The 27,548-nt window shown below is 37.5% G+C and overlaps 1 protein-coding gene and 1 non-coding gene across 2 annotated transcripts; both read right to left on the reverse strand.

Annotated features, from left to right (window-relative positions):
- Nucleotides 1–8,352: 8,352 nt before the first annotated feature.
- MS4A3 (membrane spanning 4-domains A3) lies at nt 8,353–21,521 on the reverse strand. Its single transcript, XM_074371963.1, has 7 exons — nt 21,356–21,521; nt 18,970–19,135; nt 17,484–17,618; nt 14,545–14,601; nt 11,288–11,446; nt 9,771–9,872; nt 8,353–9,257 (listed from the first exon to the last, which is right to left on the reverse strand). Exons 2-7 carry the CDS (start codon nt 19,117–19,119, stop codon nt 9,174–9,176), a joined length of 687 nt encoding a protein of 228 aa, XP_074228064.1. The 5' UTR covers nt 19,120–19,135; nt 21,356–21,521; the 3' UTR covers nt 8,353–9,173.
- LOC123617266 (U6 spliceosomal RNA) lies at nt 12,494–12,600 on the reverse strand. Its single transcript, XR_006725399.1, has one exon. It is a non-coding gene; the product is annotated as a U6 spliceosomal RNA (small nuclear RNA).
- Nucleotides 21,522–27,548: the final 6,027 nt, after the last annotated feature.

The following is a 27,548-nucleotide window of genomic DNA, read 5'->3' on the forward strand; positions in this document are numbered from 1 at the left end:
ACAGACTAGCCCAGTGCTTAAAGTCTTTTGGATCTGTTTCTAAAATTGCAGTTTAACTTCTGTTACAGCCTTTGGGACACTTAACTGCCAAGATCCAGCACATGTTAATTCTTTATCTGCCCACACCCCTTCCACTCTCCAGAATGACACTTTTCAACTGGGAAAATTATAAATGCAAAATATACTTGTTGATTTGTGACCAAGAAGACACCTAGAGTCACAGACAAGGTGTAGACATTAGCTGACTCCTTATTGTGGATGGTGCGCTGTTAGTTTTCTTAAAGCGTCCTTCCTTTCCCCATCTCCTTCCACTATAATTGTATCTGAATGTTTGGTCAGATTCATTTTTACTCTCTTCAGTATTATTTCAAAACTTTTAGTAATTTCCTATTCTTTATTGGCTTATTTTTGTAAAGCATAATTTCATCTTCTAATACCTTACAAGGGGTGTACAAATCGCCTATCCATCCTCTTTTTCACATTGCTAGCCCTGGAAGAGTGATGTATCACATGTCTTTTTCTACATGAGGTGTCACCTCACGTTTCTGTCTGGACTGGGTGCCTATAAATGTGCCACACAGCTATCACACTAGGATTCCCACTGCCTCGTCTTATCCTGGATGTCCTGTTTCCTTGAGCCCCCTTTGCATCTTTCTTAGTGTGTTATTGCATGTTGGTAGAACATATTCCCCGGCCCCAAGCTGAGAACAGGTGTCTGGGTGATGTGCTGTTTGAGACTTTGCTGATCTGAACATTTCCTTTTCATCTACACTTTTAGACTTAATTGAATTCTAGCAAGGTATAGAGTTTGAACTGGAAGATATTATTTACCCAGAATTATTCACTCCATTTACTTCCAGAATTATTTTGAGAATTTCAATGCAATTTTTAATTCCAGATATTCGTATGTGCCATATTTTCTCTCTGAGAACTTTCATAATGTCTTTTAATCCCCAGAAGTCAGAAATAGTCAGAAATACATAATGTTAAAGTCAACCTTACACATTAATTTCACTGCATAGCCAGTAACCATTATCAAACTGGAGACCCACGGGCTTTGTTCTAGAAATTTTCCCCATTTTTTTTTATAAATTCCTCATTAAAAGTTGTTTATTTTTGTAGATATCTTATTAGGGATATGACAGGCATCCAAAGCTTGTCTCAATTTCTCATGTTCTCCTCACATGCAGAATAGACTCATTCCATCCCAATAGCCATAACTTGTTCCAGTATCAACTCAAAACTCTAAGTCCAGAGTCACATCTGAGTTATCATTTAAATCAGTTACGAGTGAGACAATTTATCCTGAGGCAAATGCTTAAATCAATGGCTCTAATTCTTCTTTAATAGGTATCAAATTGTTACCACTTACATTACTCTTTATTTGGTTGGAGTTTTATTTTAAACATTTAACTAAACAAATTATCATTCAATGAAAATAGGGACAAAATAATTCTACAACTTAAGTTTTATTTCTGAATTTTTAACACAATGGCAAAGCACATGGTGGGAGCACAATATTTACTGAATGAGTGAATGAATGAATGAATGAATGAATGAATAGATAAACCAATTATCAATCAATCATGTCTCCAATGTCCCCAGCTTGCTGGTAAACCAGGAGTAAAATGAATAGACACATCCCACAAATATTAGTGGCTTACAGATTGCATACTGCAAGGTCTTCCCAAATTGCTAATTCATCAGATACAATAAGTTTTCATAGAGATTTTTCATAGGATTCTTTTTGGAGAAAGTTTCATCAGGAAGTTTCAAAAAGCAATAAATAAAAAACTTTTTTTTCAAAGCACATGTTTTGCTTTTGTTTGTTTGTTTTTTATGAAGGGGAGATAATTAAGTTTATTTATTTATTTATATTTGGAGGAGGTACTGGGGATTGATCCCAGGACCTCGCACGTGCTAAGCATGTGCTCTGCCACCTGAGCTATACCCTCCCCTCAAAACACTGTATTTTGAAATATCAAGAGTTCATTCTTTGTCTCTCCCATTAAGCATTCCAATCACTCTCTTTAGCATTCTCTAATTTTCTTTTCACTCCTATTGGTTTTTAGCAGTCATCATCAGTCATGAATAATGTATTTTTTCTCTTTTTCTTTCTGAGATATTTCCAAAATATCCCCTCCCTGAGGAAAGTCAAAACATCGATTGTAGGATCCATTCTAAACCACACCATAGCTGCTGCCCTGGTCCCAGCCTACCCAAGATAAAACCTGGGCTTGGCTGAAGGACTTTTGTAAGACTCAATGAAGAAAAGATAAGAAGAAGCATGTTGCAACCTATAGAATAGCCATTTCAAAAATTTGAGTTTTGATGTATTCCAACTCGAATTGAATATGAGCTAGTATATTATGAGCTATGTGATTATGGGTGAATTTCTGATTTTCCCGTCAAAATAGGAATAATAGTACCCACTTGTAAGGGTTGTTGTGATTAAATGAGATAATAAATACAAAGTAGCAGGGTGTAAAACCCAGTAGTTTCAGAGTTAACCTTAACTTCTCCCTCCAACTTCTCCTATTTTTTAATCAAGTCAGAAGGCTGTTCTGAGGGCCAAATTAAACTGCATAATAAATACACGCACCTAAAGAGCCTTAGACATAGTATATAGTCAATAAATGTTAATATCATTCCCTTGTGAGTTTTGAGTTTTATTACTATAAAGCTGTGCTATTTTCACTACACAACACTGCTTCTACAAAGAGGGCAGAAAGGAATGCTGTGTAGAGAGATTCTAAACAAAGGATCATGTAATTTCTCATCAGAAAAATAGTCAAGGAGAGAATGTGGCTTCCTGTCAAGATAATAATTCCCCTGTATTTTTTCCCCTCAAAAAAGAAAAAGTCAACCAGGATATCTGTGGAGCCCAGGATGAAATGCAGACTGTGAAAAGTGAATTAAACTGTATTATAAATGCATGAAAGCTTCACTAGAAGAGGTGGGATTGAAAGGAGCTGACCTGAGTAACGGAAACAAAGGCTTTGACTGCATCCCTTAAGGCTAAAGATGAAAAGGACTGTACATTAGTGCTGTACTCCAGTAGGTAAGTTTTTATTTTTTATAAGAACACTGCTCAGCAATGCTGAAACAACTTTACATGTATACCATAAAGCATTAATATACAGAAACCTCAATCAAATAGAGTGGGGAGACCAGAAAGGGAAGCTGCCACACCCTGAAACAGTAGCAGAGTCCAATTTGAAGAAGAAATTGGCCGTTTCCTTCCAGGCAAGGACTGAGCTAATGATAAGCCATGGACCCTTTGTTCACTATGGCCTTCCCAAGTCCCTTTTCCCTCCTTCCCTTGCTGTGCAGGGACTGGCACATAGCCTGCCATGATTGCAGACCCTGAATTTGAATTTTTCTGATGATCCCAAATAATTCAGCTGAAATTCTCAGTGGATCACCATCTTTGCTGGAGAGATGTCTGGCAATCTACTTATTTCAGATCAACAATACTAAAGTTCAACAAGGAAATAAATTTTGGATAATTGTTGCTAGATTTCTTACATTTAGGAACCACGTTATAAATAAGCACACTTGAAGGGGGAGAGGTGCTGCTAGAATGAACCACATGGGATTTTTAAAATGTAGTTCTCAAAAAGAAAAAAAAAGGAACCAGGGCTTCCTGTAGAAATGAAAATTCTATGTCTACAATACGGAAATGAACTTGAGCATCTTGTAATTTTAGAAAATAAGGAAGTGCTAAAAAGAGGAGGAAAGGTAGGAAGCATGTCAACACTACATTGGCACCAACTCAGCTCCCAGTGGTCAGAGCTGGAAAAATTTGAGCAACAAGATAAATATTGGTCATCACCCAAAGAGTAATATAAACATCCATTAGTCCATAAAGAAATAAATAAATGATTTAATAAATAAAAGAGAGAGAAAAGACAAATCTTCTTTACAGAAGACTTCAACTAATAAGTAAAGAAGAAATGAGGAATGTAGAAAATGACATTTGGAACATCACAGTAGTGATCGCCTCAGGCAAAATCTCCATGTGAATGCTAAAACTGGCAGGTGAAACTTTAAGGAGAAAGATGGTATTTGCACAACCTTGAAATATCTTCTCTAATGTATTTATTACTGTGGTGGTTTTAGCAGATGTCAGCATTTGCTTTGATGGTCCTCTCTCCAGGAGGTGGCTCTCATTTCTCCTCCCTGTGAATTTGGACTGAACAGATTAGCTCACTTCTAATGAATAGAAGATGAAAAAAAAATAATAGTAACTTCACAGTGGAGGCACCTGGCAGGCACCACCTTCATCAAGTAGCCATGTTCAATTTCACTAATGATGTCATGTAGGTTTCATAAGTGTCCTGATGAAAGGCAGTGAGGAGAGCACTTGACCTATGTCAAATTCTTCCCCCCAAAATATAAAATCTAGCCTAATCATAGGATAATATCAGACAGACCCAAACTGAAGGGACAGTCTACAACATAGCTCACCAATATTTTTCAGACGTGTCAAAGTCATGGAAAACAAGGATAGTCTGAGAAACTGTCACAGGTGAGAAGAGACTTAGGAAACTTGACAATTAGCTACAACATGGTATCCTGGATTGAATCCTGGAACTGGAAGGAGCATTACTAGAAAATTTGGTGAGACCCTGACAAAGTCTATAGCTTAGTTAATAGTGTTGCCCAAGTGGTGCCATGTTTATGTGGGATGCTGGTACTATAGGACACTGGGTAGAGACTATATGGGGATGCTGCACTATAGAACTCTTCTGTAAACTTAAAAATATTACAAAGTAAATAGTTAAAGTTAATCAGTAATAAAAAAAATATGTTTAACCTTGGCCTGTATTTCCTCAACTATTTTTATTGAATATCTGCAATAATAACTCTACGTACTCTCTCTCTCACACACACACACTCACACACTCAAGTGCAAACAACATATAGAAGTGAAACAGCAAATACTCTTCCTCTTTCCAATGTTACAGAAGTTGTCCAATGCCAATTCAATGAGAGAAAAAAATGTAAAGGTGTGTAATGATCTTCAAGAGAGAAAGGAACTGCCTTCATTTGTAGATGTAAATATGACAAAAGATGAGCAAGATCTTGAAAGGAAAAATTATGTAATTAAAAAGAATAATATAAGGTATGCAGTAAGAGTCTACAAATAATACCACTTAATATTATAAATCGTAAAAATAATATTTCAATTCCCCCCAAAGTGGTCTATGATTTTAAGTCCAAATTGCAAAATATGCTACAGCTTTAACAAGTGATTTTAAAAATTCATATAGAAACATGGAAATCCAAGCATATCCAAGAAAATGACAAAAAGAAAATCACATGGAGAAATTTGTCCTCTATGATAATGGAAATAATTATATGATACATCTAAAACAATGTGGTACATTCACAACAATAAAATCGTTTTTGGAATAGTAGGGATTTCTCAAATAGTTGCATGCATGTATGTAAACTTGAATATGGCAAATGATGGGATATTCAATGAAAAGGTCTGGAATTACTGGCTTGCCAGAAGGATGCTGCTGCTGCTGCTAATAGTAAAAGTAATGTCACTCTACAGGAAAATTAAATTACAGCTGTATTAATGTTTACAATATAAAACTTTAAACTTTAAAAAGAAAATGTATAATAATGCCTTCATGGCCTGGAAGTAAGGGCGATTTTCTTGCACAAAAGACAAAATGCAAAGATCATGATGAAAAGTGAATAAATATGATCACAATCACTGTACTGGTGGAGACATAACAAAAGTTAATTTAAAAAACCTAAATAAAGCAAAATCAGAATGGGAGAAGATATTTGCAAAAACATATTACTTAAATAATAAAAATACAGGGTACCTCATGAGACTTCCAATTCTAGATGTAGATTAAGTTCCAGGTGTAGTTAGTTTGATTTCTATTCTCTGAAATTCTCTTATACTGCCTTCAGATTAATAATGAGGCTGGTTTTTGTAATGGCCACTAACAACTTTTAGTTCTAGTTTTATCTCAATTCACAAATATGATGAAAGGGAAGGCCATATTTCATAAACTTATGGTTACTGAAGGGGAAAGAGGAGAGGGATAAAGTTGAGGTATGAGATTAACAGATACAAACTGCTATACAAAAAAGAGACAAGCAACAGAGTTTTACTGACTAGCACAGGGAACTATATTCTATACCTCATCATAACCTAGGATGGAAAAAAAAATCTGAAAAATATATATGTATAACTGAATCACTTTGCTGTACACCTGAAACTAACAATATTATAAATCAACTATATTTCAGTTTTTGAAAAGTGAATCACTATAATGAAATATGAAATGAACACAATATTGTGAATCAACTATACTTCAATTTAAAAAGTGGTTAAGAAAGTTAAAAAAATAAGTTGTTTTTTTTTTTAAGCCTCATAATGATGACTCCACAGCTGAGTCAAGCCTGGGCCAGAAGAATTTCATGGACTAACACAATTATAAGTGGAGTTGTTCTGATGGATTTACATTTATCACAGTATATCCCTGGAGCACAGAATGAGGGTAACTCCACCAAAATCTCCAGGTTGCCCTCAATCTGGGGACAGACAGAATGGATGCTGGAGAGACAATCACAGTGTTCACTACAGGATGTCAAATGTGTTGATCAAAATATGTTAGCAGATATATTTGGAAAAATATAAAGAAATAAATTACTTATAAAGTAACAGAAGAGCAGACATAAATAATAAAAAAAAAAAATGACAATACAAATGTTACTATAAAGACCTTTCCTCTTACTGAAGTTGTACACTTTCACCAATTGCTTGGTTTACCGTATCAGATGCCTAACCAACCCTCTTCTCTTCACCCACTCCTTCCAGAACACTCTACATTGCAAACGCGATGATATTTTAAAATTTCAAGTCCATGACCAGTCCAGCTTATTCAGTGATGTGCTGGTAAATATTTAACAACTGGCTTTCTAGGGTTGGAGGGTGGGGATGGGCACAGGAATGTGACTTGTGGCTTTTGCCAACCTCTGTGAAGTAAACACTCCCACCATAACTAATTCCTAGCGACCAAAAGTATGTTGACCTGTTCTCCCTGAAAATAACAAATCAGCACTCACAAGGCAATGTAAGCCAGTTCAACACCACGGCATACATCTTCAATTACTTCTTAAGATTCACAGAGCTGCTCTGTCTTAAAATCTCCTGTGATGCGTACACTTCTCTCTCCAAACTTATGTCTTGCTATCTCATGCTAACTCATGCATCAGTGTTAGACACACTCAAGTGTCTTGTTTGTTCCTTGAATATCCCCAAATCTCTCTAGCTTAGAGGTTTTGCATGTGTTCCACATATTCCTTTTTCCCTTCATCATGCTGACTCCCAGTCATCTTTCATATCTCAGTTTAGAAGAAAAGTCTTCTGAAAAGTTGTCACGGACATCCCCTTTCACCTGGGTTAGACATGCTTCCCAGGTGCTTCCCAAGGCTCATGCTTCCTATCAGAGCCCTTACTGCTCCATGTTGTGATGATCTGTTTCTGTGGGTCTGTATCACCCACAAAAAGCGACTGGAGAACAGAGACTGTGTACCATTCTCTATTGTATGCACAGGACATAGCACATAGTAGGCACTTTCTAAATCATTGTTGAATGGACTGAAAAAGAAATAAATTATATAAATAACAAATATATATATAATTTTTATATATGCATTTCTTCAGAAATTATGTCTATTTCAGAAATCTGTATATTTTCTGAAGAAGAGAGACAAGAATTAGTAGAGAAGGTGACAGAAAAATCATTACACATATGATGAACAAGGAGCTAAGAGTAACTTACAGGTATGAATTTATGGACTTTGTGGATGACTCAGTTCCCTGTCAAGAGAAGGAAGTTAATTTATAGATCAGAAATAAACATCCCCACAGGAAACTATATTCAATGCCTTGTAATAGTCTATAATGGAAAAAGATATGAAAAGGAATATATATGTATAAATGAATCACTATGCTGTACACTAGAAATTAACACAACATTGTAAACCAACTATACTTTAATTAAAAAAAAAAAGAAAGGAAGAAAAGGAAGGAAGGAAGGAAGAGAGGGAGGGAAGGAGGAAGGGAGGGAGGGAGGGAGGAAGGAAGGAAGGAAGGAAGGATCCTTGAGCAGTAGATATAAAAACCAGGAGCCAGACAGATCAGAAAGAACATCAAATTGTCACTTGAAAAGATGGTCATTAATGTCCCTGGAGGGAAAGGGAGGAGCCACAATGCAAGGTGAGGGTTTCTGCCATCTTTCCTGCATATCTGACCACAACTTCACCTCAGCCTTAACAGCACAAGACCAACAGCAATGGCAACGTCATTACCAGATGTTGTGGGGCTGTTTCACACGTGCTTTATTTTTATTTAATCATCATAACAACTGATGGGGTAGTTGGTCCTATAACACTTATTTTACAGATGAGGAAACATAGGTCAGAGGGATTAAGGCACTTGCTCAAGTTCACACAGATAATAAGTGACAGTAGCAGAATTTGCATCCAGATCTGTAAGATTCTAAAGCCCTTACTCTTAACTTCTCTGTATTGCAGATTCTCACTGTCCTTTGAAGAACAAATACTGATTTTACTCTCAGAGACTCCAATCTAAGCCATTATTTTTGTATCTGGGCTTGTGTGAACTCAGCAGCTGATTGAAGTAAAATCTCCGAGACATCATCTTCTCATCCCAAATATAGTAAAAATTTATCTTAATGATTATGGTGAGAATTTTTGGACAGTTTTTACAATGCTCATGTCAGCTAAAGTCAAGAAGCATTTTTCTGTCATGGAAAAAAATTTCACTCATTTTTCCTTCTCATGGGGGGGGGTTTGGAAGTTGGATTTTAGAAAGAATACATGAAATAGGAATTATTCTTGTCTTTTGTCAACCTTAGAAAAAAGAGCACCAACTTCTGGGAACAATTTTAGAGTGGTGATCATAGAAGTTACAAAACAAAGAATGCTCAGAAGAGCGTATTTGTCCTTCCATACCTAGGATTCATAGTGGGAGTTACAGTTAGGACGGAAAGGATTGAGTCCAATGTCCAAGCTTCTCATGATCAATGCCATGATGGCTCCATGGCATGGTGCCATGTGGTTCACGGGCTCATGCTCTCTTGAGTTCTTGGATGGAGTACTGACTCTTTGGAGATTTAAGACTGAATTTTCTTTGTCTCAGATTTGCTTTCATTAGGAGGCATTCTTGACTCCACAGAATTGAGAGATGAGAAAATTGCCTGGAAAAGAGAACAACATTAATCTCCAAGAATAGGACCATCACCTCTCTCTCCTTCCATCCTTTCCTATTATCATCATGATCATTGCCAGTCATATTCACTAACTATTACTGTGGTCAAGTATTACATACATAGTCCTTACAACAAACACCAGAAATGAATGAATAGAAACATTTTCATTTTATAATTAAGATATCTAAAATCTAGAAAGGACTTGTGATTTTTCCTGGGTATAAAGCTAAAATATGACAAGTTATAAGAAATAATGCCTATTTGTGTAAAAAAATGTACACTCTTAAACATGAAATACACAGCTTCCTTTTGTATTTTTACATCAGAATTCTTTTCCAGCCATCATTCCAAGTCTAACATTTATACCGTCTCTAACTCAAGGAACCCCACAAATCATTATCACATAAAAATGTCTTTCCAATTGCAAGAATTAGCGACAACCTCAAACCCTAGAGGGAAGCTGCAGACCACAGGAATTTTTAGTGATTTAAACAAACTTACCTTTCTCAAAGGACTACAGTTTGCTTTGCACCACTTGACTGAGATAGAGCTGGCTGTGCACAGTTCCAGCAAGGTGAGGATCAGCATGATGGACACAAGGCCCTGGGAGATATGATGCCTCATATTAAACCCAGCAGAAGCATTCAGAGGGGAAACAAATGTTAGCAGGAAACCAAGCTACAACACCTCCCTCCCATAAAACAGATCCAAGCACATCACAAATTTAATACACAGCCACACATCAATACTCTATACGAGGCACAAAGTCCGTCTAAAAGCATGGAAACATTTGTCCTGGAAAGAGGGATGTGTTACTTTTCTATATCAATGTACATGAAGAAGTCGTGGTGGGACGAAGCTGTGGAGGACGAAACGCCGACCCTATCACTAAGGTCTACCAATTGGAATAGGAGTAAACAAAGGAGATGAGTAGGCGGTTTAGTAAAAGGGACAGCAGTGACCCCTCCCCCACTTCATCACTAGTACTTCCTAGACGTTAAGGCATTTATACTATCCCTGCAAAACTAACACACTAAGCTCAACAATTAAACACATAATTACTGGACTAATGAGACTTCTTTTATTACTGAGGCACCTAGATGGAGCAAATGCAAAATTGCTCTGGAGGGAAAACACCCCCAAGTCCACAAAAAAAATCAAACCCATATAAATATATACATAGATCATTAAAAGTACAGTGAAGAAAGTGAGGATGGGTGGAGGGTATAACTCAAGTGGTAGAGCGCATGCTTAGCATGCACAAGGTCCGGGGTTCAATCCCCAGTACCTACTCTAAAAAAATAAATGAATAAACCTACTTACCTCCCCCCCACAAAAAATCTTTAAGAAAAAAAGTGAGGATGCAAACTGCCATAAGTAGTATCAGCAAACAGAAGGATTAAGAGTAAGGCAGTAAATGACAGCTCATTACAGTGAAAATGGACAAATTTGGAGGAAAATATTAATTTCTGAGTTGATCTCAGAAGAAGGAGAACACCTAAACATAAACAAAAAAAAATTTTGGAAAAGTTATTAAAGAAGGTCCCTTTTGAAACACCATACTCAAATAAATTCAAAAGTGAAGCCATTTAAAACTCCAAGGCGTCATTATTCGAAAATCCCAGACCACAGAGACAATTGTAAATCTCCCAAGTTAGTTTCATCGAGCAAGATGTGAAATAAATTTTTTAAAATGTAATCTCCCTGGGAAATGTAATAGTACGAGTAGTAGCAGTAGAAGCAGTAATGAAGCACAATGTGCCCCGTTTTCATTGCTTATCAAATATTAATTTATGTAATCTTTACGCCAATCCTGTAAGACTGATACTATCACTGATCCCATTTCAAAGAGGAGAAAATTGAAACACAGAGGAATTATCTCATTTTCCCCTTCATTACAGAGCTCATTAATGGCAGCCAAGATTCAAATCAAGGCAGTATGGGACCTGATGTGTTATTTTCTAGACATTGGACTGGTCAAAGTATTTTATAATTACACATAATTTTTAAAGGCATACATTTGATGAGGCTTCCTTGTAAATACATAAGTCAGGTGGCTGGAAAGACTGACAATTCTTGAGTGATGGGTTATTCACTGCTAAATTCATTGAGAGAAAAACAAGCCCGACCAGTGCAATTGTAGTACTGGCAATGTTCATCCCGAAACTCCTTTCTATCTAAAAAGGAAAAAGAAACATCAATTAACATAGGCAGCAGATCCTTCATTCCTTTGGCTACAATTCATTTAGATAAATTTCCACAGAAAGTGGTTCACACACCCAGCTATTTCCTAGGTACTGGAGAAACATCAGTCAGCAAAGATTTCCCACCCTCATGGGGCTTACGTTCTAGCAGAAAAGACAAAGAAAACAATTACGCATACTAATAGGTAAATTATATAGCGTTTGCTAAAGTGATTAAGTGCCATGGGATAATAGAGTGAAATAAAGCAGGACCTGGAAATCCAGAGGGAGGTTAGTGAGATTAAATAGAATGACACCTGGGGAGAGGCATTAAAGAGTAGAGGGAGTCAGCCAGGAGGATGTCTGGAGGAACATCCTTGCAGACGGTTCAAAGGCCTGAGGTCAGAGTGTTCCAGGTGTGTCCCAGGGAAGCAAGGGGGTGAGTTGCTGGGGAGGAGTGACCAAAGCACACAATATTAGAAAATGATGATGGAGACTGAACAGAGAGCCAGGCCACGTAGGGCCCTGCAGGTCATGGGAAGGACTTTGGTTCTTACCATGAAGAAAACATAGCACCACTAGAGGATTTACAGCCAAGTGGCGACACCATTAGACTTCTGTTTTAAAGGAACACGAATATCTCAAGTGAGTCTAGTTTAGAGAGGGCCTAGGATGGGCGCAAGGAGCCCAACTAAGAGAGAGGGTGGAGAGGAGATGGTGCAATCAGTAGAAAGATAAGGAAAGGTCAAACTCAGATATAGCTTGAACGTAGGGCCAACAGCATTTGCTGACAAACTGGATTCAAGATTGTCAAAGTGTGAAGTAAAATTCATACTTTCATTGAAGTAAAGTCAGTTACAATGTGTCAATTTCTGTTGTGCAGCGCAATGTCCCAGTCATGCATATATATACATATATTCATTTTCATTGTCCTTTTCATTAAAGGTTATTACAAGATATTGAATACAGTTCCCTGTGCTCTACAGAAGAAATGTGTCTTTTACATATTTTTGTGCATAATGGTTAACATTTGCAAATCTCAAAAATATGGAACGCTCCACAAATTTGCGTGCCATCCTTGTGCAGGGGCCATGCTAATCTTCTCTGTATTGTTCCAGTTTTAGTATATGTGCTGCCAAAGTGAGCATTAAAATTCATATTTTATGGCAAGACAAGAAAACTTTAAACAAACAAAAAGTCTTCTCTGCCCTTTGGCCTCTTCTCTCCTCCAGCTATGCACTGTGTATCTGCCTTGTGCATCGACCAAACCTCCCCATCGGCAGGAATACCTGCTCAACTGTGGAGAGCAACATCCTCCTAGCACCGACAAGATGATTCCTTAAAGGCAACCTTTCTTCTTGATCTGATAAGGGATCACAGGGAACTTAGGTCTGGATTATGTAAACTGTAAATAATACACCATTTGATGTACAGCCCTCTGTCTCAAAAAAAAAAAAAGCATATAATGGTGCCTTGATTGCTAATGGGTGGGACAGTTCTCAGAGTTTTCTGAGATGCTCTTCCTGGATTATAATTTTCAAATTTGGCTCAAATAAAATTTTCCATTTCTGTTTTAGATCCACTGATTAATTCTTTGTCAACAAAAGAAAGCAGAATCTGAGCTAACTCTAAGGTTTGGAGTCTGGGAATCTGGAAGGATGGGATTCCCATCAGTTGATGTGAAGAAGACAGTGGATGGAGATGGTTTGAGGAGGAAGGCTAGGGGTTGAGTTTTGAGCCTTTTAGAACTCTAAGCAATCAGGTATGCCAGTCTGTTGCTACAGGAGAGATGCAGGCTGGAAGTGTTTACTTCAGGGTTGTGGGAGTGTCGGTGCCATTTGAAGCCATGAGAATGGTGGACATCACCAAAGGAGTGAGGAAAGCAGGTGACAAAGAACTAAGCTCTGGGACACTCCAACATTAAAGTGTTGGGGGGAAGAAGAACTAAGTAGGGAAGTTTTAGAAGGAGGAACAAAACAAGACAGAAGGAAAAGCAACCAACCAAGGTGTCCTGGAAGCCAAGTGAAGAACGTATTAGAAGGAGGAATGACCATGTTGTTGATGGGTGAAGTTAGATGAAGAGTGAGAACTGAGCTCTGTGTTACCAGTGTGGATGTCTTCAGTGGTCTTAAAGAGAGCAGTTATGGAGGTGTGATGGAGAAGAAAACCAAGCCTTAGCAGAGTGGGTTTAGTTGAAACTGGGTAGATAGGAATTGGAGACAGAATGTAGATCATTCCTAAAGGAAGTTTAGCAATAGAAGGAAAAACAAATTGTGCATGTAGTTCACAGGAGAGAATAAGGTCAAGGTAGTTTCTCTCTTGCACCAAGAGCAGTAACTGGATGCTTATAGGCTGATTAAAAAGATTAAGTTGAAAGAGCATCGGAGTGATGCACTTGCATGGGAAATAAGGAATGGAATCAGTATTCAAGAAGGGGTGCTGGCTTTGAAGAAAATCACAGAAGGGTCACCTGTGGTAAGAGGTTAGAATGAAAAATATATATATATATCAGTACAGATCTGGCCCATGAAGTAGGTAGAGTGGCAGTCTGAAGTATCTCTCCTGATGGCTTGAGTTTCTCAGAATAGGAAGCAAGGCAGTCAACAGAGAGAAAAGAAGAGGGAAAAAAGGGATTGATATTTGAGGATAGAATATAAAGGCGAATGGGCTAGGAAAGTAGTGTAAATGGGTAGATGATCTCGTGGGAACACGTAATAGAGAATTAGTAAGTGTTTAATGAACACTAAATGAATAGACTGTTTGGCTTTCAGCTGTGAAACTGATGGTGGGAGAGTGTCCACTCAAAATAATCAGAATTAGTTAAATTTAAGAACACGCACACATACAGGAGCCTTTTTCTGTTTCAAATTCATCAAATATTCATAGTAATCCTCCCAGTAATCATATTCACAATCTGTATGATTCTCTGAGAGTCCACCATCTGAACGTCTTAAGAAAAGAAACTCAATTTTCTTGGGCGTTAAATAAGACTCAGGGTCAGCTGGAGCCACCCGCCTCGACTCTCCTACTAGCAATGCATGACTTATTTCTACTTTTATGATCGTAGAAAAAGAGGAAGAGCTGGCACTTACCCATTCTTTTGTGGGCTTTTTCCCGGCTATGACAGATAAGACTCCTGAAACAATAAACTGTTTGAAAATAGGAAGTGAAATAGATAAAGGAATATTAAGTCTCAGCCACCTTCTTTTGGCCCTTCCTGGGTTAGCAGATATCTAGCAATAGTTGTACAAAACTTCCTTTTCAAGTTCACATTCTAAACCACAAAATTATACTTAACGTTGCTCCATCATTTTATTTGAATAAAATTTTAAAGTAGTTTAAATTTTGAGTAAATTTATAAGAAACTCAATTTTGTTTTTTGTCTTGCCTTTCACAGGCTTATGTGGGTGTGTGTATTTTAACAGCATATAGTAAAAATACAATGTATCTTTGTGTCTATATTAAATGTAAATAATATTTATTTACATACACATATATATTTAATATCATTCTCATGTTCTTACCCAAGCTTTAGGCATGGGCCTAAATTATTGGACTAGAATGTTTTAAAAGATCTTTTATACATCTCAGTGTCTATATCCACTAATTCTTAAATTATTATTTTGATGTGCTATTGTTTCCAGGACTCTAATTTTGATAAATTGAATTCTCTGCAATGTTCATGGTTTTCTTAAAACTTTATTCTGTTTTTTACCTTCTAAACCGCACAGCCATTTACCAAGTCACTCTTGTAATTTGAGGGGAAAATTGCCAAAATCATGAATTAAATCACAATTCAATTATTGAATTCTGGCTGAACCTGAAGGGGACAAGTTTGAATTCTATTTCAAATAACAAAGAGGTTATCACAGGAAACCCAAGTCACTGTAGCTTTGTGGTCAAGATCCTATCCTCAGCCCTTACTCATTTTGTAACCTTAGACAAATTATCAACCCCCTCTTTGCCTCAGTTTCTTTTTCTGTAAAATAGAGATCTGCATATCCGTGTGTTACTATTACTTTCCTTATAGTCTTGGGAATAAAATGAAAACATACACAGAGAGGGCTTAGATGTGTGCCCAGCGCACAGCAAGCACCCAAATGATCAACAATAGCTAAGGTTTTTATACACATTATTCCATTTAATTTTACACTAACCCAAAGAGAAGGTCCCCCTATCATTTCCTCCACTCTAGTGCGGAAACTGAAACTGAAGGATGAGAGTTCAAATATCTTTTCCAAAGTCATACAGTTAAGGAGGATTAGTAAGAGGAAGATTGGGCCGAGAGAGGGACTCACACAGTCAATACACAACAGGCACGTTCCCAGAGGGAAGGGGAGGGAGAGGAGGGTACAGCTGCAGGTAAGGCCAGCCAGGAAGGGCTTTGTGCCACGTAGTGGACCTTAGGCTTTGTTCTGTAGGTGATACAGAGCCAGAGAAAAGGTTCCAGAAACAGGAATCCAATGGTCAGATTTGAATCTTACTGTTAAGGACACTAAAAAAGGGAAACTCTGGTTCCCTGACCATGGCACTTTTTTCAACAGACTGACCTCACTTTCGGAGACAAGAAAACTCTTTTCTGCTTAAATAATTGAAATATTTCATTATTCTATTTTCTGCAATACGGAAATTTTCCACGTAGGTCGAGACTCAGTATGCTGAGTAAGTGTGCACCCCAGGTTTTCTCGAAAAATTCAAATTCAAACTACTCTGTCAAAATGATATTAACTGTCTAAAAATTTCAGAAATGTTAAGTCCAAGTTATGGGTTTGGACTGTATCCAGAAACAGAATACAATCTTTGGTCAGAATATGAGATCTGACTTGGGCCAGGAAATTTTGACCAAATTATGAGCAATTTCTTTTTAATGGCTATCTGAAATTCAGTGATTTGAAAAATAAGAGTAATAAAATTAAAATGGATGAATAAATTAGAGCCCAGGACTTGTTATCAATGTCTTTCTTCTTAATTTCCCAGTTATGTGTTCTATTCACTTTTTTCACCTAAACTTTCCCATCTTAGAGTTCATGGAAGCATCTTTGTTCACATGTTCAGTCTTGGACTGAACATGCATAAATTCTCAAAGGTCTAGCACCAGAATAAGCCCAAAACAAAAAGTGACTGAATAATAAACAGTTCCTATTAACCACTTTTTAAAAAATGAAGCATCAGGTGGGTGATGATCAAAAGACAAAGCTGAATAAATAATTTTTATTGAAGTATACTTGATTTACAACATTGTGTTAGTTTCTGGTGACCAGTATAGTGATTCAGTCTTATACATAAATAAATATTCTTATATATCTTCTTTAATTCCTTAAATATATATTCTATATTTATATATATTCTAAATATATAGTCTATATATATTTAATTTTATAAATATATATTCTTTTTCATTATAGGTTATTATAAGATATTGAATATAGTTCCCTGTACTATATAGTAGGAATTTGTTGTTTATCTATATTATATATAATAATTTGTATCTGCTAGTCCTAAACTCCTAATTAACCCCCCAACCCCTTTCCCCTTTGGTAACTAACTGTAAGTTTGTTTTTTCTATGTTTGTGAGTCTGTTTCTGTTTTGCAAACAGGTTCATTTGTATCATAAATAATTTTTTTAAAACACCTACACCCAAAGCCTATTTTACTGATTACATTTTGATCCAAAGAGGGGGAATTACTCTTCTGATTTTCAGACAGTAATCAACAGGCAAATCTCATTGCCCAAATTGGGATTCTCTCCTGTACCACAAGGCAATTCACCAATCTTCATTTTCCATTTCAAGTATCCATAAATTTAATACATGGATATTAAGTTAACGTTTGGGATTAAATCTGCACTCAGCAAATAACGATTTCTTTTCATCAGAAGGAAAGGCGCTTTGTTTTTATAACTTGTTTGTGTCAAGAACTACAAATCAAGCCCACAGCATGCAACCTTCACATAACCTACCAACAACACTTAAAGACATTTCTAGCAGTGGTGACTAAGAAATGATCTATGGTCAGGCTATTGAATACTCACAGCTATACCGCCCCATAGTGGATAGCCCGTGGAGACGATCAAGAAAAAGTGCGTGGAGACAAGGGGTAAGTTTTGTAAGATGCTCATAAAAGCACCCAGAGCCAGAATTATTGCTCCATTCAAGATCTGGATAGTCTGTAAAAAGAAAGGAAAGCATAAATAGTCGTATACTAGTGTACACTGGGAAGAAACCACTTTAGTTTTCCTCAGAAAGGAGATTTCCGGGCTTGCAATGTTTAAAAAAATCAAGAGGGTGGGAAGGGATAAATTTGGAAGTTTGAAATTTGCAAATATTAACTCCTATATATAAAAATAGATTAAAAAACAAATTTCTTGTGTATAGCACAGGGAACTATAGTCAGTATTTTGTAATGACCTTTAGTGAAAAAAATATGAAAATGAATATGTGTGTGTGTGTGTGTAAATGGGACGTTATGCTGTACACCAGAAATGGAAACACTGTAACTGACTATACTTCAATAAAAAAATAAATAAATAAAATAATTTTTTAAAATAAAGTTTATAGAACCAAAAAAAAAAAAAAGAAATCAAGCCTAAATTAACTAGACAAGAGCCTAGTCTGAGAGGTTTTTGTCCCATGTGATTTCCCACCAATTCCAGTGGCAATACCCCATCCCCCTTCCACTTCTGTTCATTCTCACAAAGTCCATTCACAGAGTGTCAGCAGAGGGAAGGAGAGGCAGCTGATAAGGCAGATTGGGTGGAACTATCTTCCCAGCATGCTCTAGGGCCATGATACGATGAAGGCAGGCAGACTGTACACAGCATCCTACTCAGCCTTTCCCTCAACCCATTTTTTAAATTTAAAATATGGAATAAGAGTTTAAGGGGCCCAGCCTCCTGATGTGGACAGTTGGATTGGAGTCCATTCTCCAACACTGATAAGATGTTTCCTACCATGAGATTATGCCTTTGCATTTCCATGCGTTGGGTCTAAAACATGCCCCAGGAACAGCATCATTGCTTAAATATGCTTAGAGGAACATCGCTGTCAGCGATGAGTGACTCAGAAGTTCCCCCTTATGGGCAAAAGCAAGGTTTTCCACGTGATAGTTATTTTCTTCCTTCTTAAACCAATTTTTTTTCTTGTATTTGTCAAGCTGGATCATGTTTTATTTTATTTTATTTTTTTCCATTTTTAAAATTAAAATATAGTTGATTTACATTCTTGTATTAGTTTCTGGTGTTCAGCACAGCGATTCGGGTATACATATAAATATATACATATTCTTTTTCATATTCTTTTTCACTACAGGTTACCACAAGCCATTGAATGTAGTTTTCTGTGCTCTATGGTAGGACCTTGTTGTTTATCTATTCCGTACAGAGTAGTTTATATCTGCTCATCCCAAACTCCCAATTATCCCTCCCTTGCCTCTTTCCCCCTCCCTGGTAACCATAGTTTCTTTTCTATGTCTGTGAGTCTCTTTCTGTTAAACCAATTATTTAACCAAGGCTGACTTACCCCAAGGGCTTGTAGTTCCTCTTGGTAATTTTGTGACTTATGAATAGGCCGGTAGACAGAATTATTCACCACCTCCGGTTCCCCCTGGCTTCCTGGGGCACCTGCTGAGGCAGTCCCCAGCTCTGCATTATCCACTTCTTGGGACGCCATTTGGGGTCAGTGATGGCTGTCATAGAAAAGAAATCCAAAACTTTGATGTTTTCCCTGCTAGCTGATAATACTTTTTAGGTGCAACAGAAGGGTTCGGTTTTGTCCAGCCCTCAAAATAACTCTCCACAAATGAAACAGGGGTGCAGAATAATAGAGTTTTTATGTTGTTTAATTCCAGTTTGTCTTGGAGTAATAGACATCATCAAGTCATTATAGGAGGCCTGGGTACATCACTTAACTTTGAAACAGTTACAAGCAATTCCTTTCTCATTTTTCCATGCATGGATACGGATTAGGTAGTCCCTGACTCTCTTCAATCCTGGACATCCACACATATGGTTTCTCTGAGCAGTGATCTCTTATGTGAGGAAGATAGCTTTTGCCACATTCTGGTAATAATAATAGACATTATTTATTGAATACTTACTGCTGTGTGCCAAGCACTGGCTAGGTTCTGTGACTGTATTAACATGTTTAATCCCTCCAACAGCTTTATGTTGCAGTATTATTATTCCCATTTTAAAGATGGGAAAGTGGAGGCACGGACAGGTTGAGCAACTTTCCCAAACTTATACAGCTCATAAATGAGCTCAGATTCTACTTGAGACATCTACTTTGGGGTCCATCACTTTTTAAGCCATTATATTATAGAACACTATATGGAAAAGACCTTTCTGGAGAGCAGTACAGAACAACGGAGAGGGTCTAAGCGCCAGGTGCAAATCCAAATCTGACCACTTGCTAGTTGTATGACCTAGTCGTGGGAATCTCCGTGTTCACATCTGTAAAATGGAAATAATTTTAATTTCATATTAACATCGCAAAGTCCAGGCTAAAAAATTAGCCATTGGGAAATCGGCATACATTTTAGGTAGAATATCTAATATGCTAAAATGTAGGCAGTGTGGGGAGCGTTGCTTCTTCAGCATCAGATGGTTACTTGGTTGTATTTCCAGCTTCCTTCCTCACCCTTCCCGGTCTCAAAGCTCATGCCCTGTTTTATTTCCTTCAGTCCTCCCAAGTGTCCAGCTCGTGAAAGTCTTGAACCCTTCTCAGCACTAGTCCCTTCTTCCTGAGATACATTCCCCCTCAAGCTCCATCTAAATACTTTCTGCTCTGCTGCTAGACTGGGTCTCAACCCCCCTGTCATACTTTCATTTCATCGTCATACTCACATTTTCAGTCCTGGCCAAGTCTGGATGAAGCATCCCTTTTAGTCACTCTCAGAATTTCCTCTACTTCCCTCCTCAAACACTCATCAGTCTGACTGGCTACCTGTCTGCATCTCTCTGCCTTTTCATCATTGTAACTCCAGTGCCAACCTCAGTGTCTGTCATATGCGGGCACTCGGCTAATACCCGTCTAATAAATAAACAAACTTTTGGTCCAGCCTGATGTAGCCATGCTTTACAGAGAATAATAGAAAAAAAAATATTTGCAAGGATTGGAACCTCTCATGCACAGAAACTCCAGAGCAGTTCTGGAGGGAGGAAATTTTTTCTAAACATTATTTAACTTGACTTTTTAAAATAACATTAAGTATCAGGGAGAATTTTCAGCTTCCTGGTAAAATAAACTGTCTTCTAGAATTTGGTCAATTTATTTTTTTAAATGGGAGAAGTGTAGATTTCCTAAGAACCCCTCAGCCAAGTTCACCCCTCTAGCTTTCAGTGTGTACCAAGCATTGTTCTAAGTGTTGACCAATCAACCTCTCACAATAGCCATGTGAAGGGTACTACTGCTATGGTCCTTTCCACTTTACAGATAAAGAAGCTGAGCATCAGAGGAGTAAGCACCTTGCCCAAGGCCACGCGGCCAGAAATTTGAGGAGCTAAGGATGAGAACCTAGTCTGGCTCTCGAGTATCATTCCTGTCCCTCTGAGCTACGCAGAAACTCACTCACCGAATCCCATATCTCAAGTTTGTCCAGACCATCCTTCATTACCAGAGCTGGCAGCCACATTTGGGTGCAGCCATTTAATATATCTAAGGAGTGTGTGTCCACGTTTTCCCAAAAAAAAAAAACTACATAATTATGTCTAACATGTTTCACCATAGCATCAGAGTAACAACCACATTCTAAGAGGAAGCCATCTTTATAGCGAAATGTTCCAGATCACTATTCAGCAACCAAACAAAAAACTTCACAGATGTCCTCAGTGGCCCACTGCGTGGCAACTCTAACAGACAGCAAGGCAAGGGGGCTTACGGCAGAGAGAGAATCTACGGGGTTTACCTTGGAGGCTTCAAGCCGTAATAGAATTCTTTCTTCTCAAGTCCATCTCATCGCTAGTAGGAGATACTCAGTAACACTTGCTTTTCTGGAAAACAGCAGCCTCTTTTAACACAGGCTTAATGTAGCTTTGCTTTACACAACACTTGAGAGGAGTCAGTGCGAGTGTTTCGTTGGCGGACTGCAGAGCGTGCTGACCACGAGGGGGTCTGCGGCATCTAGGATTTCACTGTGCTTCCTGAAGGTTTGGTGTTGGTTAGGAAATTGGTGTCAGGAGTAACTGTCTTCTGGCTTTGAGATATTGCTTAATACACTGTTAGAACAAGAATAGAAGCAGAAAATATGGGTAGATGGGTGGGAAAGGACTGAAGAATGGAGGTAGACCAGTTATGTGCAGAGTAAGGTGAGACAGTCAGATTGTAAAAGTGGCATCTGGAGGAGGGAGGGTGGTTCATTCTCACATTTAATTTGCACAGGCTGAGAAAGGTTCATTAATTTGCTATAAAAATGATGCAAATTATAGTTCAAATGCATGTAATGATTATTATGTACCAGACACTGTTCTGAATCTTCTACATGTATTAATTCCTTTCATCCTCACTATAACGCAAGACCTAGGTACAACCATTAACCCCATTTTATAGAAGAGAAAACTATGGCATAGAAATGTGAACCAACTTTCCCAATATCACATGGCAACCGGCCAAACTGTGTGCAGAACTCAGGTTCTGGGTAGAGTGATGTCGGAGTTGCAGCTGTTCCCCCAGTGTGACTTTGGTTACACTGCCTCTCACTTTCAGAAGCGTCCCAGTTTAGAAGATTAATTATACAATCATCGTAAATAAACAAGTAGTCCTGAAATAGGTGATGGAAAGAGCAGAGCAAGGAGACAGGGAGTAAGGAAAGAGAGAACATGGGAAGATCCTTATCGTGATGCTGAGGAAGGTCACAGGGCAGGACCTAGAGGGGAAGGAGCATGGCCTCTGGTCCGCAGGTGGGGAAAGTCTTGTGAGAAAGAGAAGAATGTTCACAGCCAAGTAGGTGAGGTCCTAGTTCTAGAAAATGGAGCCCAAGTGGGGACTTGGTCACAGGAAAGAGAAAGAGGGCCAGATGCCATCACCGAAGAACAGCTTGGAGGGGAGACTGAACCCTGGGCCTCCGAATATAAAGTGAGCAGCCAGGAAAACATAATGTATGGATGCCCTGTGACCAGAGCTGGCACCTGCGCCTGGAACAGAGGCTCCGAAGGAACTACCAGGGAGTGAAGGAAGGGACCGATACAGAGATGACTAAATGGAAATCTTGAGGAAATAGCAAAAACGATGGTAGTAAAAGATATGATCCTCCCACTTTGTGTTAGCCAGCGCCGCTGCAAAAAGAATAGTGAAGAAGAAGAAAGGAAAGGAAACAAAGTGCCTTAAGGGAGGGGAAGGAAGAAATACGAGAAAAAAGTAGTTCCTTTCAATGTACAAAGCTGTACAAAAAAAGAGCTCTAAAAGGAAGTTACTTAAACAGTAAGACTTCAGCTATCTCATTTGTAAGTTTCGGATCTTAGTACATCCACCTTAAAAAAAAGAAGCAATAAAGATTAAGGACAGAATGCACGTAGAGGTCTTAACAAACTAAGATCTTCATATGCGCTCAAAATAAATGAATGAAAATGAGAAGCCTCTTCAATTCTTCAGAGAGAGAATGATGACAAGAAACTGCTTTCAAAAGAAGGTTCGGAGAGGTTTCTTCCACTTGGGTGCAACAGCCCCGAATTACGAGAGAAAATGATTTCAAGGAGGTTGGCTAGATTTTGGTGCGAACATATCATAGTAAATAATCAAGTTAGAAATTCAAGTTGCTAATTTCCAAAAGGAGAAAAAAACAAATCTCTGAGTGAAGTCAACATTCTTGCTGTTCATCCACAAAGGAACCATTAGACTATCTGAAAAGTGATGCATTTCTCAAAATTTACTTGTCTTAATCCAGTTACTCAACATCATTGCTTACATCCTTACACACACTCACCCTGATGTGTGCACACACTTACTAAAATTATACTCCTCTTGAAGCAATATCTTTATATATCTTAATAAGTGTATAAACTGTCATTGAGAAAAACCATCAATTGTCTATCCATCTAAGGTCTCTGACTTTGGAATATGTTAAATGTGTTTGATCCATTGCCTACTAGTTTATAACTTTGCAAGTTTTTAAGTCTCTGCCTTGAAACCATGCCTGGCCAGAAATGACATTATTTAGTATAATTGTAAGACAATAAAAGGTTATGCTAGACAAGGACTGTTGTTTCTAGAGGTCTGAAACAGTGAGTCATCAAATAAAATGAAACCAAAGATCAGAATTTAGCCATGATTCTTTCCTGTTTTGACTTTGCGCTGTTTCTAGTTGAAGGGGGAATATACACTTGGTAGAGATCTAGTCTTAGAATCTAAAGGAAGGCATTGCAGTTTCAGAGCTCCTCAGGAAATCAGGAGAATTTATCATGATGTTTATTGGAAAAAAGAGAAAAATTCTAGATAAGAAAATGTTAGTCTAGAGGTCTCAGGTTTCAACTACCCAGTAGAATTTTCTGGGGAGTTGATAAGGCATTGCATCAGTATCACTGGAGTAGACCATCGCACACGGACATTTTTTTAAACGGTCCCAAAGTGATTCTAATGTGAAACCAGAGGGGAACCACTGGGTAAATCTGAAAGATCTTTAAAATCAGGTGGTTAAAGGATGAGATGAGAGAGAAAAAAAAATTAGTTTCTCCAAGAAAGATTGTCCCTTCTACCAAGTGGCTCACATACTTTAATTTGGGGGAGAAAATAGAATCTTGGCTTGGAGTTAAGCAGATTTCACTCACTGGCAGCCATTTTTGTAGGACTTCATGCTGATAAGTATGCCCTCTGTGAGGCAAGATGGGCATTAAGTGAAGAATTACAGTTCATTCTCATTCTCTCTCTCTCTCTCACTCATCTGTTGCCTTTTGCCTGCATTCTCCTCCCCACGAAAGGCAAACATTCTAATATACTTAATGCATATTCTCTTATTTGTGCTCTTGTGAAATGCGTATTTCTGTTTTACACAGATACATTTTAATATATGTAAATGCAATTGTGTTTCTCCTTTTTCTGCTCAGCTCTGATACTAATGCCCAATCATATTATTCTGTGTGTCTATCTGCTGTCTCCGCCTGCTGCACTGTCTGCCTTAATGCATAGAGATGACTTTTCACCTAGCCAGCAATCCAGAGATGAACACCCACAGGGGTCCCAACTCTCACCACCCTAAGGATTTAAAAATTCATCTCATTCCCATTTTCCCAAAATCTGTGTGATAATTTCCTTGAGCTATACAATCAAAACTGTGATGGCTAGGCCATAGGAAGGGTGCAGGATTAACTCTGTTGATGACCGTGAGATTGTACACTCTAGGGTGCCTGCAGCACCTGTAAGCACATGTACAGTGGATGCAGTTTCCAACATCCCCACTTCCGGTCATCTGCAGCTCTATCCAGCCCTCTGTTTCACCATCCTAGCCAGCACTTTTGGCCTCTTGTCTTATTAAGGATAGCCATTCCGACAGGTGTAAGGAGATACCTCATTGTAGTTTTGATTTGCATTTCCCTGATAATTAGTGATGTTGAGCACATTTTATGAACCTGAGGTCTTCTTTTGATAAATGTCTATTCAAGGTTTTTGCCTTTTTAAAAATTTGGTTATTTGATTTTTTTTGCTAGTGAGGTGCAGGAGTTCCTTAGATCTTTTGGATACTAACCACTTATCAGATGTATGGTTTGCAAACAGATTCTCCCATTCTGTAAGGTGCCTTTTCATTTTGTTGAGTCCTTTGCTGTGCAGAAACTTTTCAGTGCGATATAGCTTGACTTTTACTTTTGTTGCTTGTGCATATGGTATTATAAGCAAAAAATCATCACCAAGACCAATGTCATGGAGGCTTTCCCCATATTTCCTTCTAGAAATTTATAGTTCCAGGTCTTCTGTTTAAGTCTTTAATCCATTTGGATTTGATTTTTGTATATAGTGTAAGAATTCAATTTTTTTTGCACGTCGCAATTCAGTTTTCCCAACACCATTTATTGAAGAGATTATTCTTTCCCCATTGTATATTTTGACATCTTTATTGAATATTAGTTAACTGTATATGTGTGGGTTTAGTCCTGGACTCACTTCTCTTCCATAGTTCTGTGTATCCATTTTTATTCCAGTACCACATAATGTGTTGATTACTAGGGCTTTGTAATAAAATTTAAACTCAGGAAGTGTGATGCCTCCAGCTTTGTTTTTCTTTCTCAAGATTAGCTTAGGCAAATCAGTCTTTTCTGGTTCCATACAAATTTTTGGATTGTTTAGGATTGTTTTTTCCTCTTTTTTTGGAAAAAATATCATTGGAATTTTGATAGGTATTTCATTGACTCAACAGATCACTTTGAGAGGTATGGACATTTTGACAGAATTAATTCCAATACATAAATGTGAGATATTATTTCATTCATTTGTATCTTCAATTTCTTTCACCAATGTCTTATACTTTTCAGTGTACAGACTTTTTTTCCTCCTTGGTTAAATTTATTCGGGTATTTTATTTATTTTGCTGCTATTGTAAATGCAATATTAATTTCTTTTTCAGATAGTTCCTTTTTAGTGAATAGAAATACAACTAGTTTTGTGTGTTGATTTTGTACCCTGCAACTCTACTGAATCTGTTTATTAGTTCTAACAGGTTTTTGGTGGAATCTTTAGTGTTTTATGTATGCTACATCATGTCATCTGCAAACAGAGGATTTCACTTCTTCCTTTCTGATTTGGATGTCTTTTATTTGTTTTTCTTGCCTAATTGCTCTGGCTAGGACTCCCAGTATTGAGTTGAATAGAAGTGATTAGATTTGACAAAAATCAACATCCTTTCATGATAAAAAAAAAAAAAAAAAACACACCTCTCAACAATTAGGTATAGAAGGAATGCACCTTAACACAAATGACAAGCCCACAGTGAACATCATACCCAATGGTGAAAAGCTGAAAGCTTTTTCTCTATGGTTAGGAACAGGCCACCAATTCTGAGACCAGTTTTGCAATTCAGACAAATTATTTTATCAATTTTTTTCCTGATCTGTAAAACTGGAACAATAGTAATACATTAGTCTTTGGGTTATCAGGATTAAATAAGTTGTTGCAACATGCTTATAACATTGCCTGACACACATTAAGTCTTACAAAAGGATCACATCTTAACCATACAAGCATATATATGCCAAAGGTAAATGCCCGTTATGACAATTTAAATTTTTGTTTGACAAGTAAACAACTGTAAGCAGCATTTTATTGGCAATGAAAAAATAGCAGCACTTTAAATTAAAAAAAATTAATGAAAAATATCTTGTCAAAATCTGTTTCCAGAAGGATCTAGCATCCAAAATGTACATTCAATAAGCAATGGAATAACAAATGGCAGAGTTCAATTCTCATAAGTGACGTAAGAACTCTGCCCAAATCTGAGCGGTCTCTGATGTATTGCACGGGTAAACTCCCTCCTTGGAGAAAAGGTGACGGCGAAATAGCTGGTGATAAATGATCACCTAATGAATTACTCTAAAGTGGCAGGATGATTCCATGCTGACCACCTCAGCCAATTATTTCAGGTGCGGAAGAACCATAGCAGGGATAAAGGAAAACCTGACCTCAAATTTCAGTTAAGGGAGTGGTTACTTAGATTCTAGACTATAAATACAATTTTCTTCTTTAATTATTAATTAAATATGAAGTACATTCAATTACTTTTAGGACTCAGCTTTACTGATTAATTAGGAACATCTACACAAATTAAAGTATCTTTACATAAAAGGACTTTGTCTTTCCTGGGAGTTAGAATGTTACATTTTAGTCTCTGGCATAGTTTACATGCCTCTCTCTATTTTTCATTCTTACTAAAAAATATTTAGAACATATTTATTGGAGATTTATATCAATTAGATCAGATTATTGTCATTGAAGACCTACTGGTGAATCCATTCTATAGAACTAAAAAAAATTTAATGGTAATAGAATTATCTGATAGTTAACATTGTATTAATAAGACATAACCCTAGTGAATAAAAGTACCTAAAAATAAACCTTCACTGAATCAGGGTCTTCAGTGATTTAGGGCTTTTAGGGACCAGATACCTAAGGAAAGATTTATA

Source organism: Camelus bactrianus, chromosome 10 (genome assembly GCF_048773025.1).
Source record: "Camelus bactrianus isolate YW-2024 breed Bactrian camel chromosome 10, ASM4877302v1, whole genome shotgun sequence".
NCBI lineage: Eukaryota > Metazoa > Chordata > Mammalia > Artiodactyla > Camelidae > Camelus > Camelus bactrianus.

Excerpts from the sequence above, each read along its gene's own strand:
- MS4A3 (XM_074371963.1), bottom strand. The coding sequence starts at position 19,119 with ATGGCGTCCCAAGAAGTGGATAATGCAGAGCTGGGGACTGCCTCAGCA. Across the intron at positions 17,619-18,969 it reads AGGAACTACAAGCCCTTGGG|ACTATCCAGATCTTGAATGG; the intron begins GTAAGTCAGCCT and ends TTCTTTTTACAG. Across the intron at positions 9,873-11,287 it reads ACAAGGAAGCCTCATCAAAT|GGCCTTGTGTCCATCATGCT; the intron begins GTATGCCTTTAA and ends CATATCTCCCAG.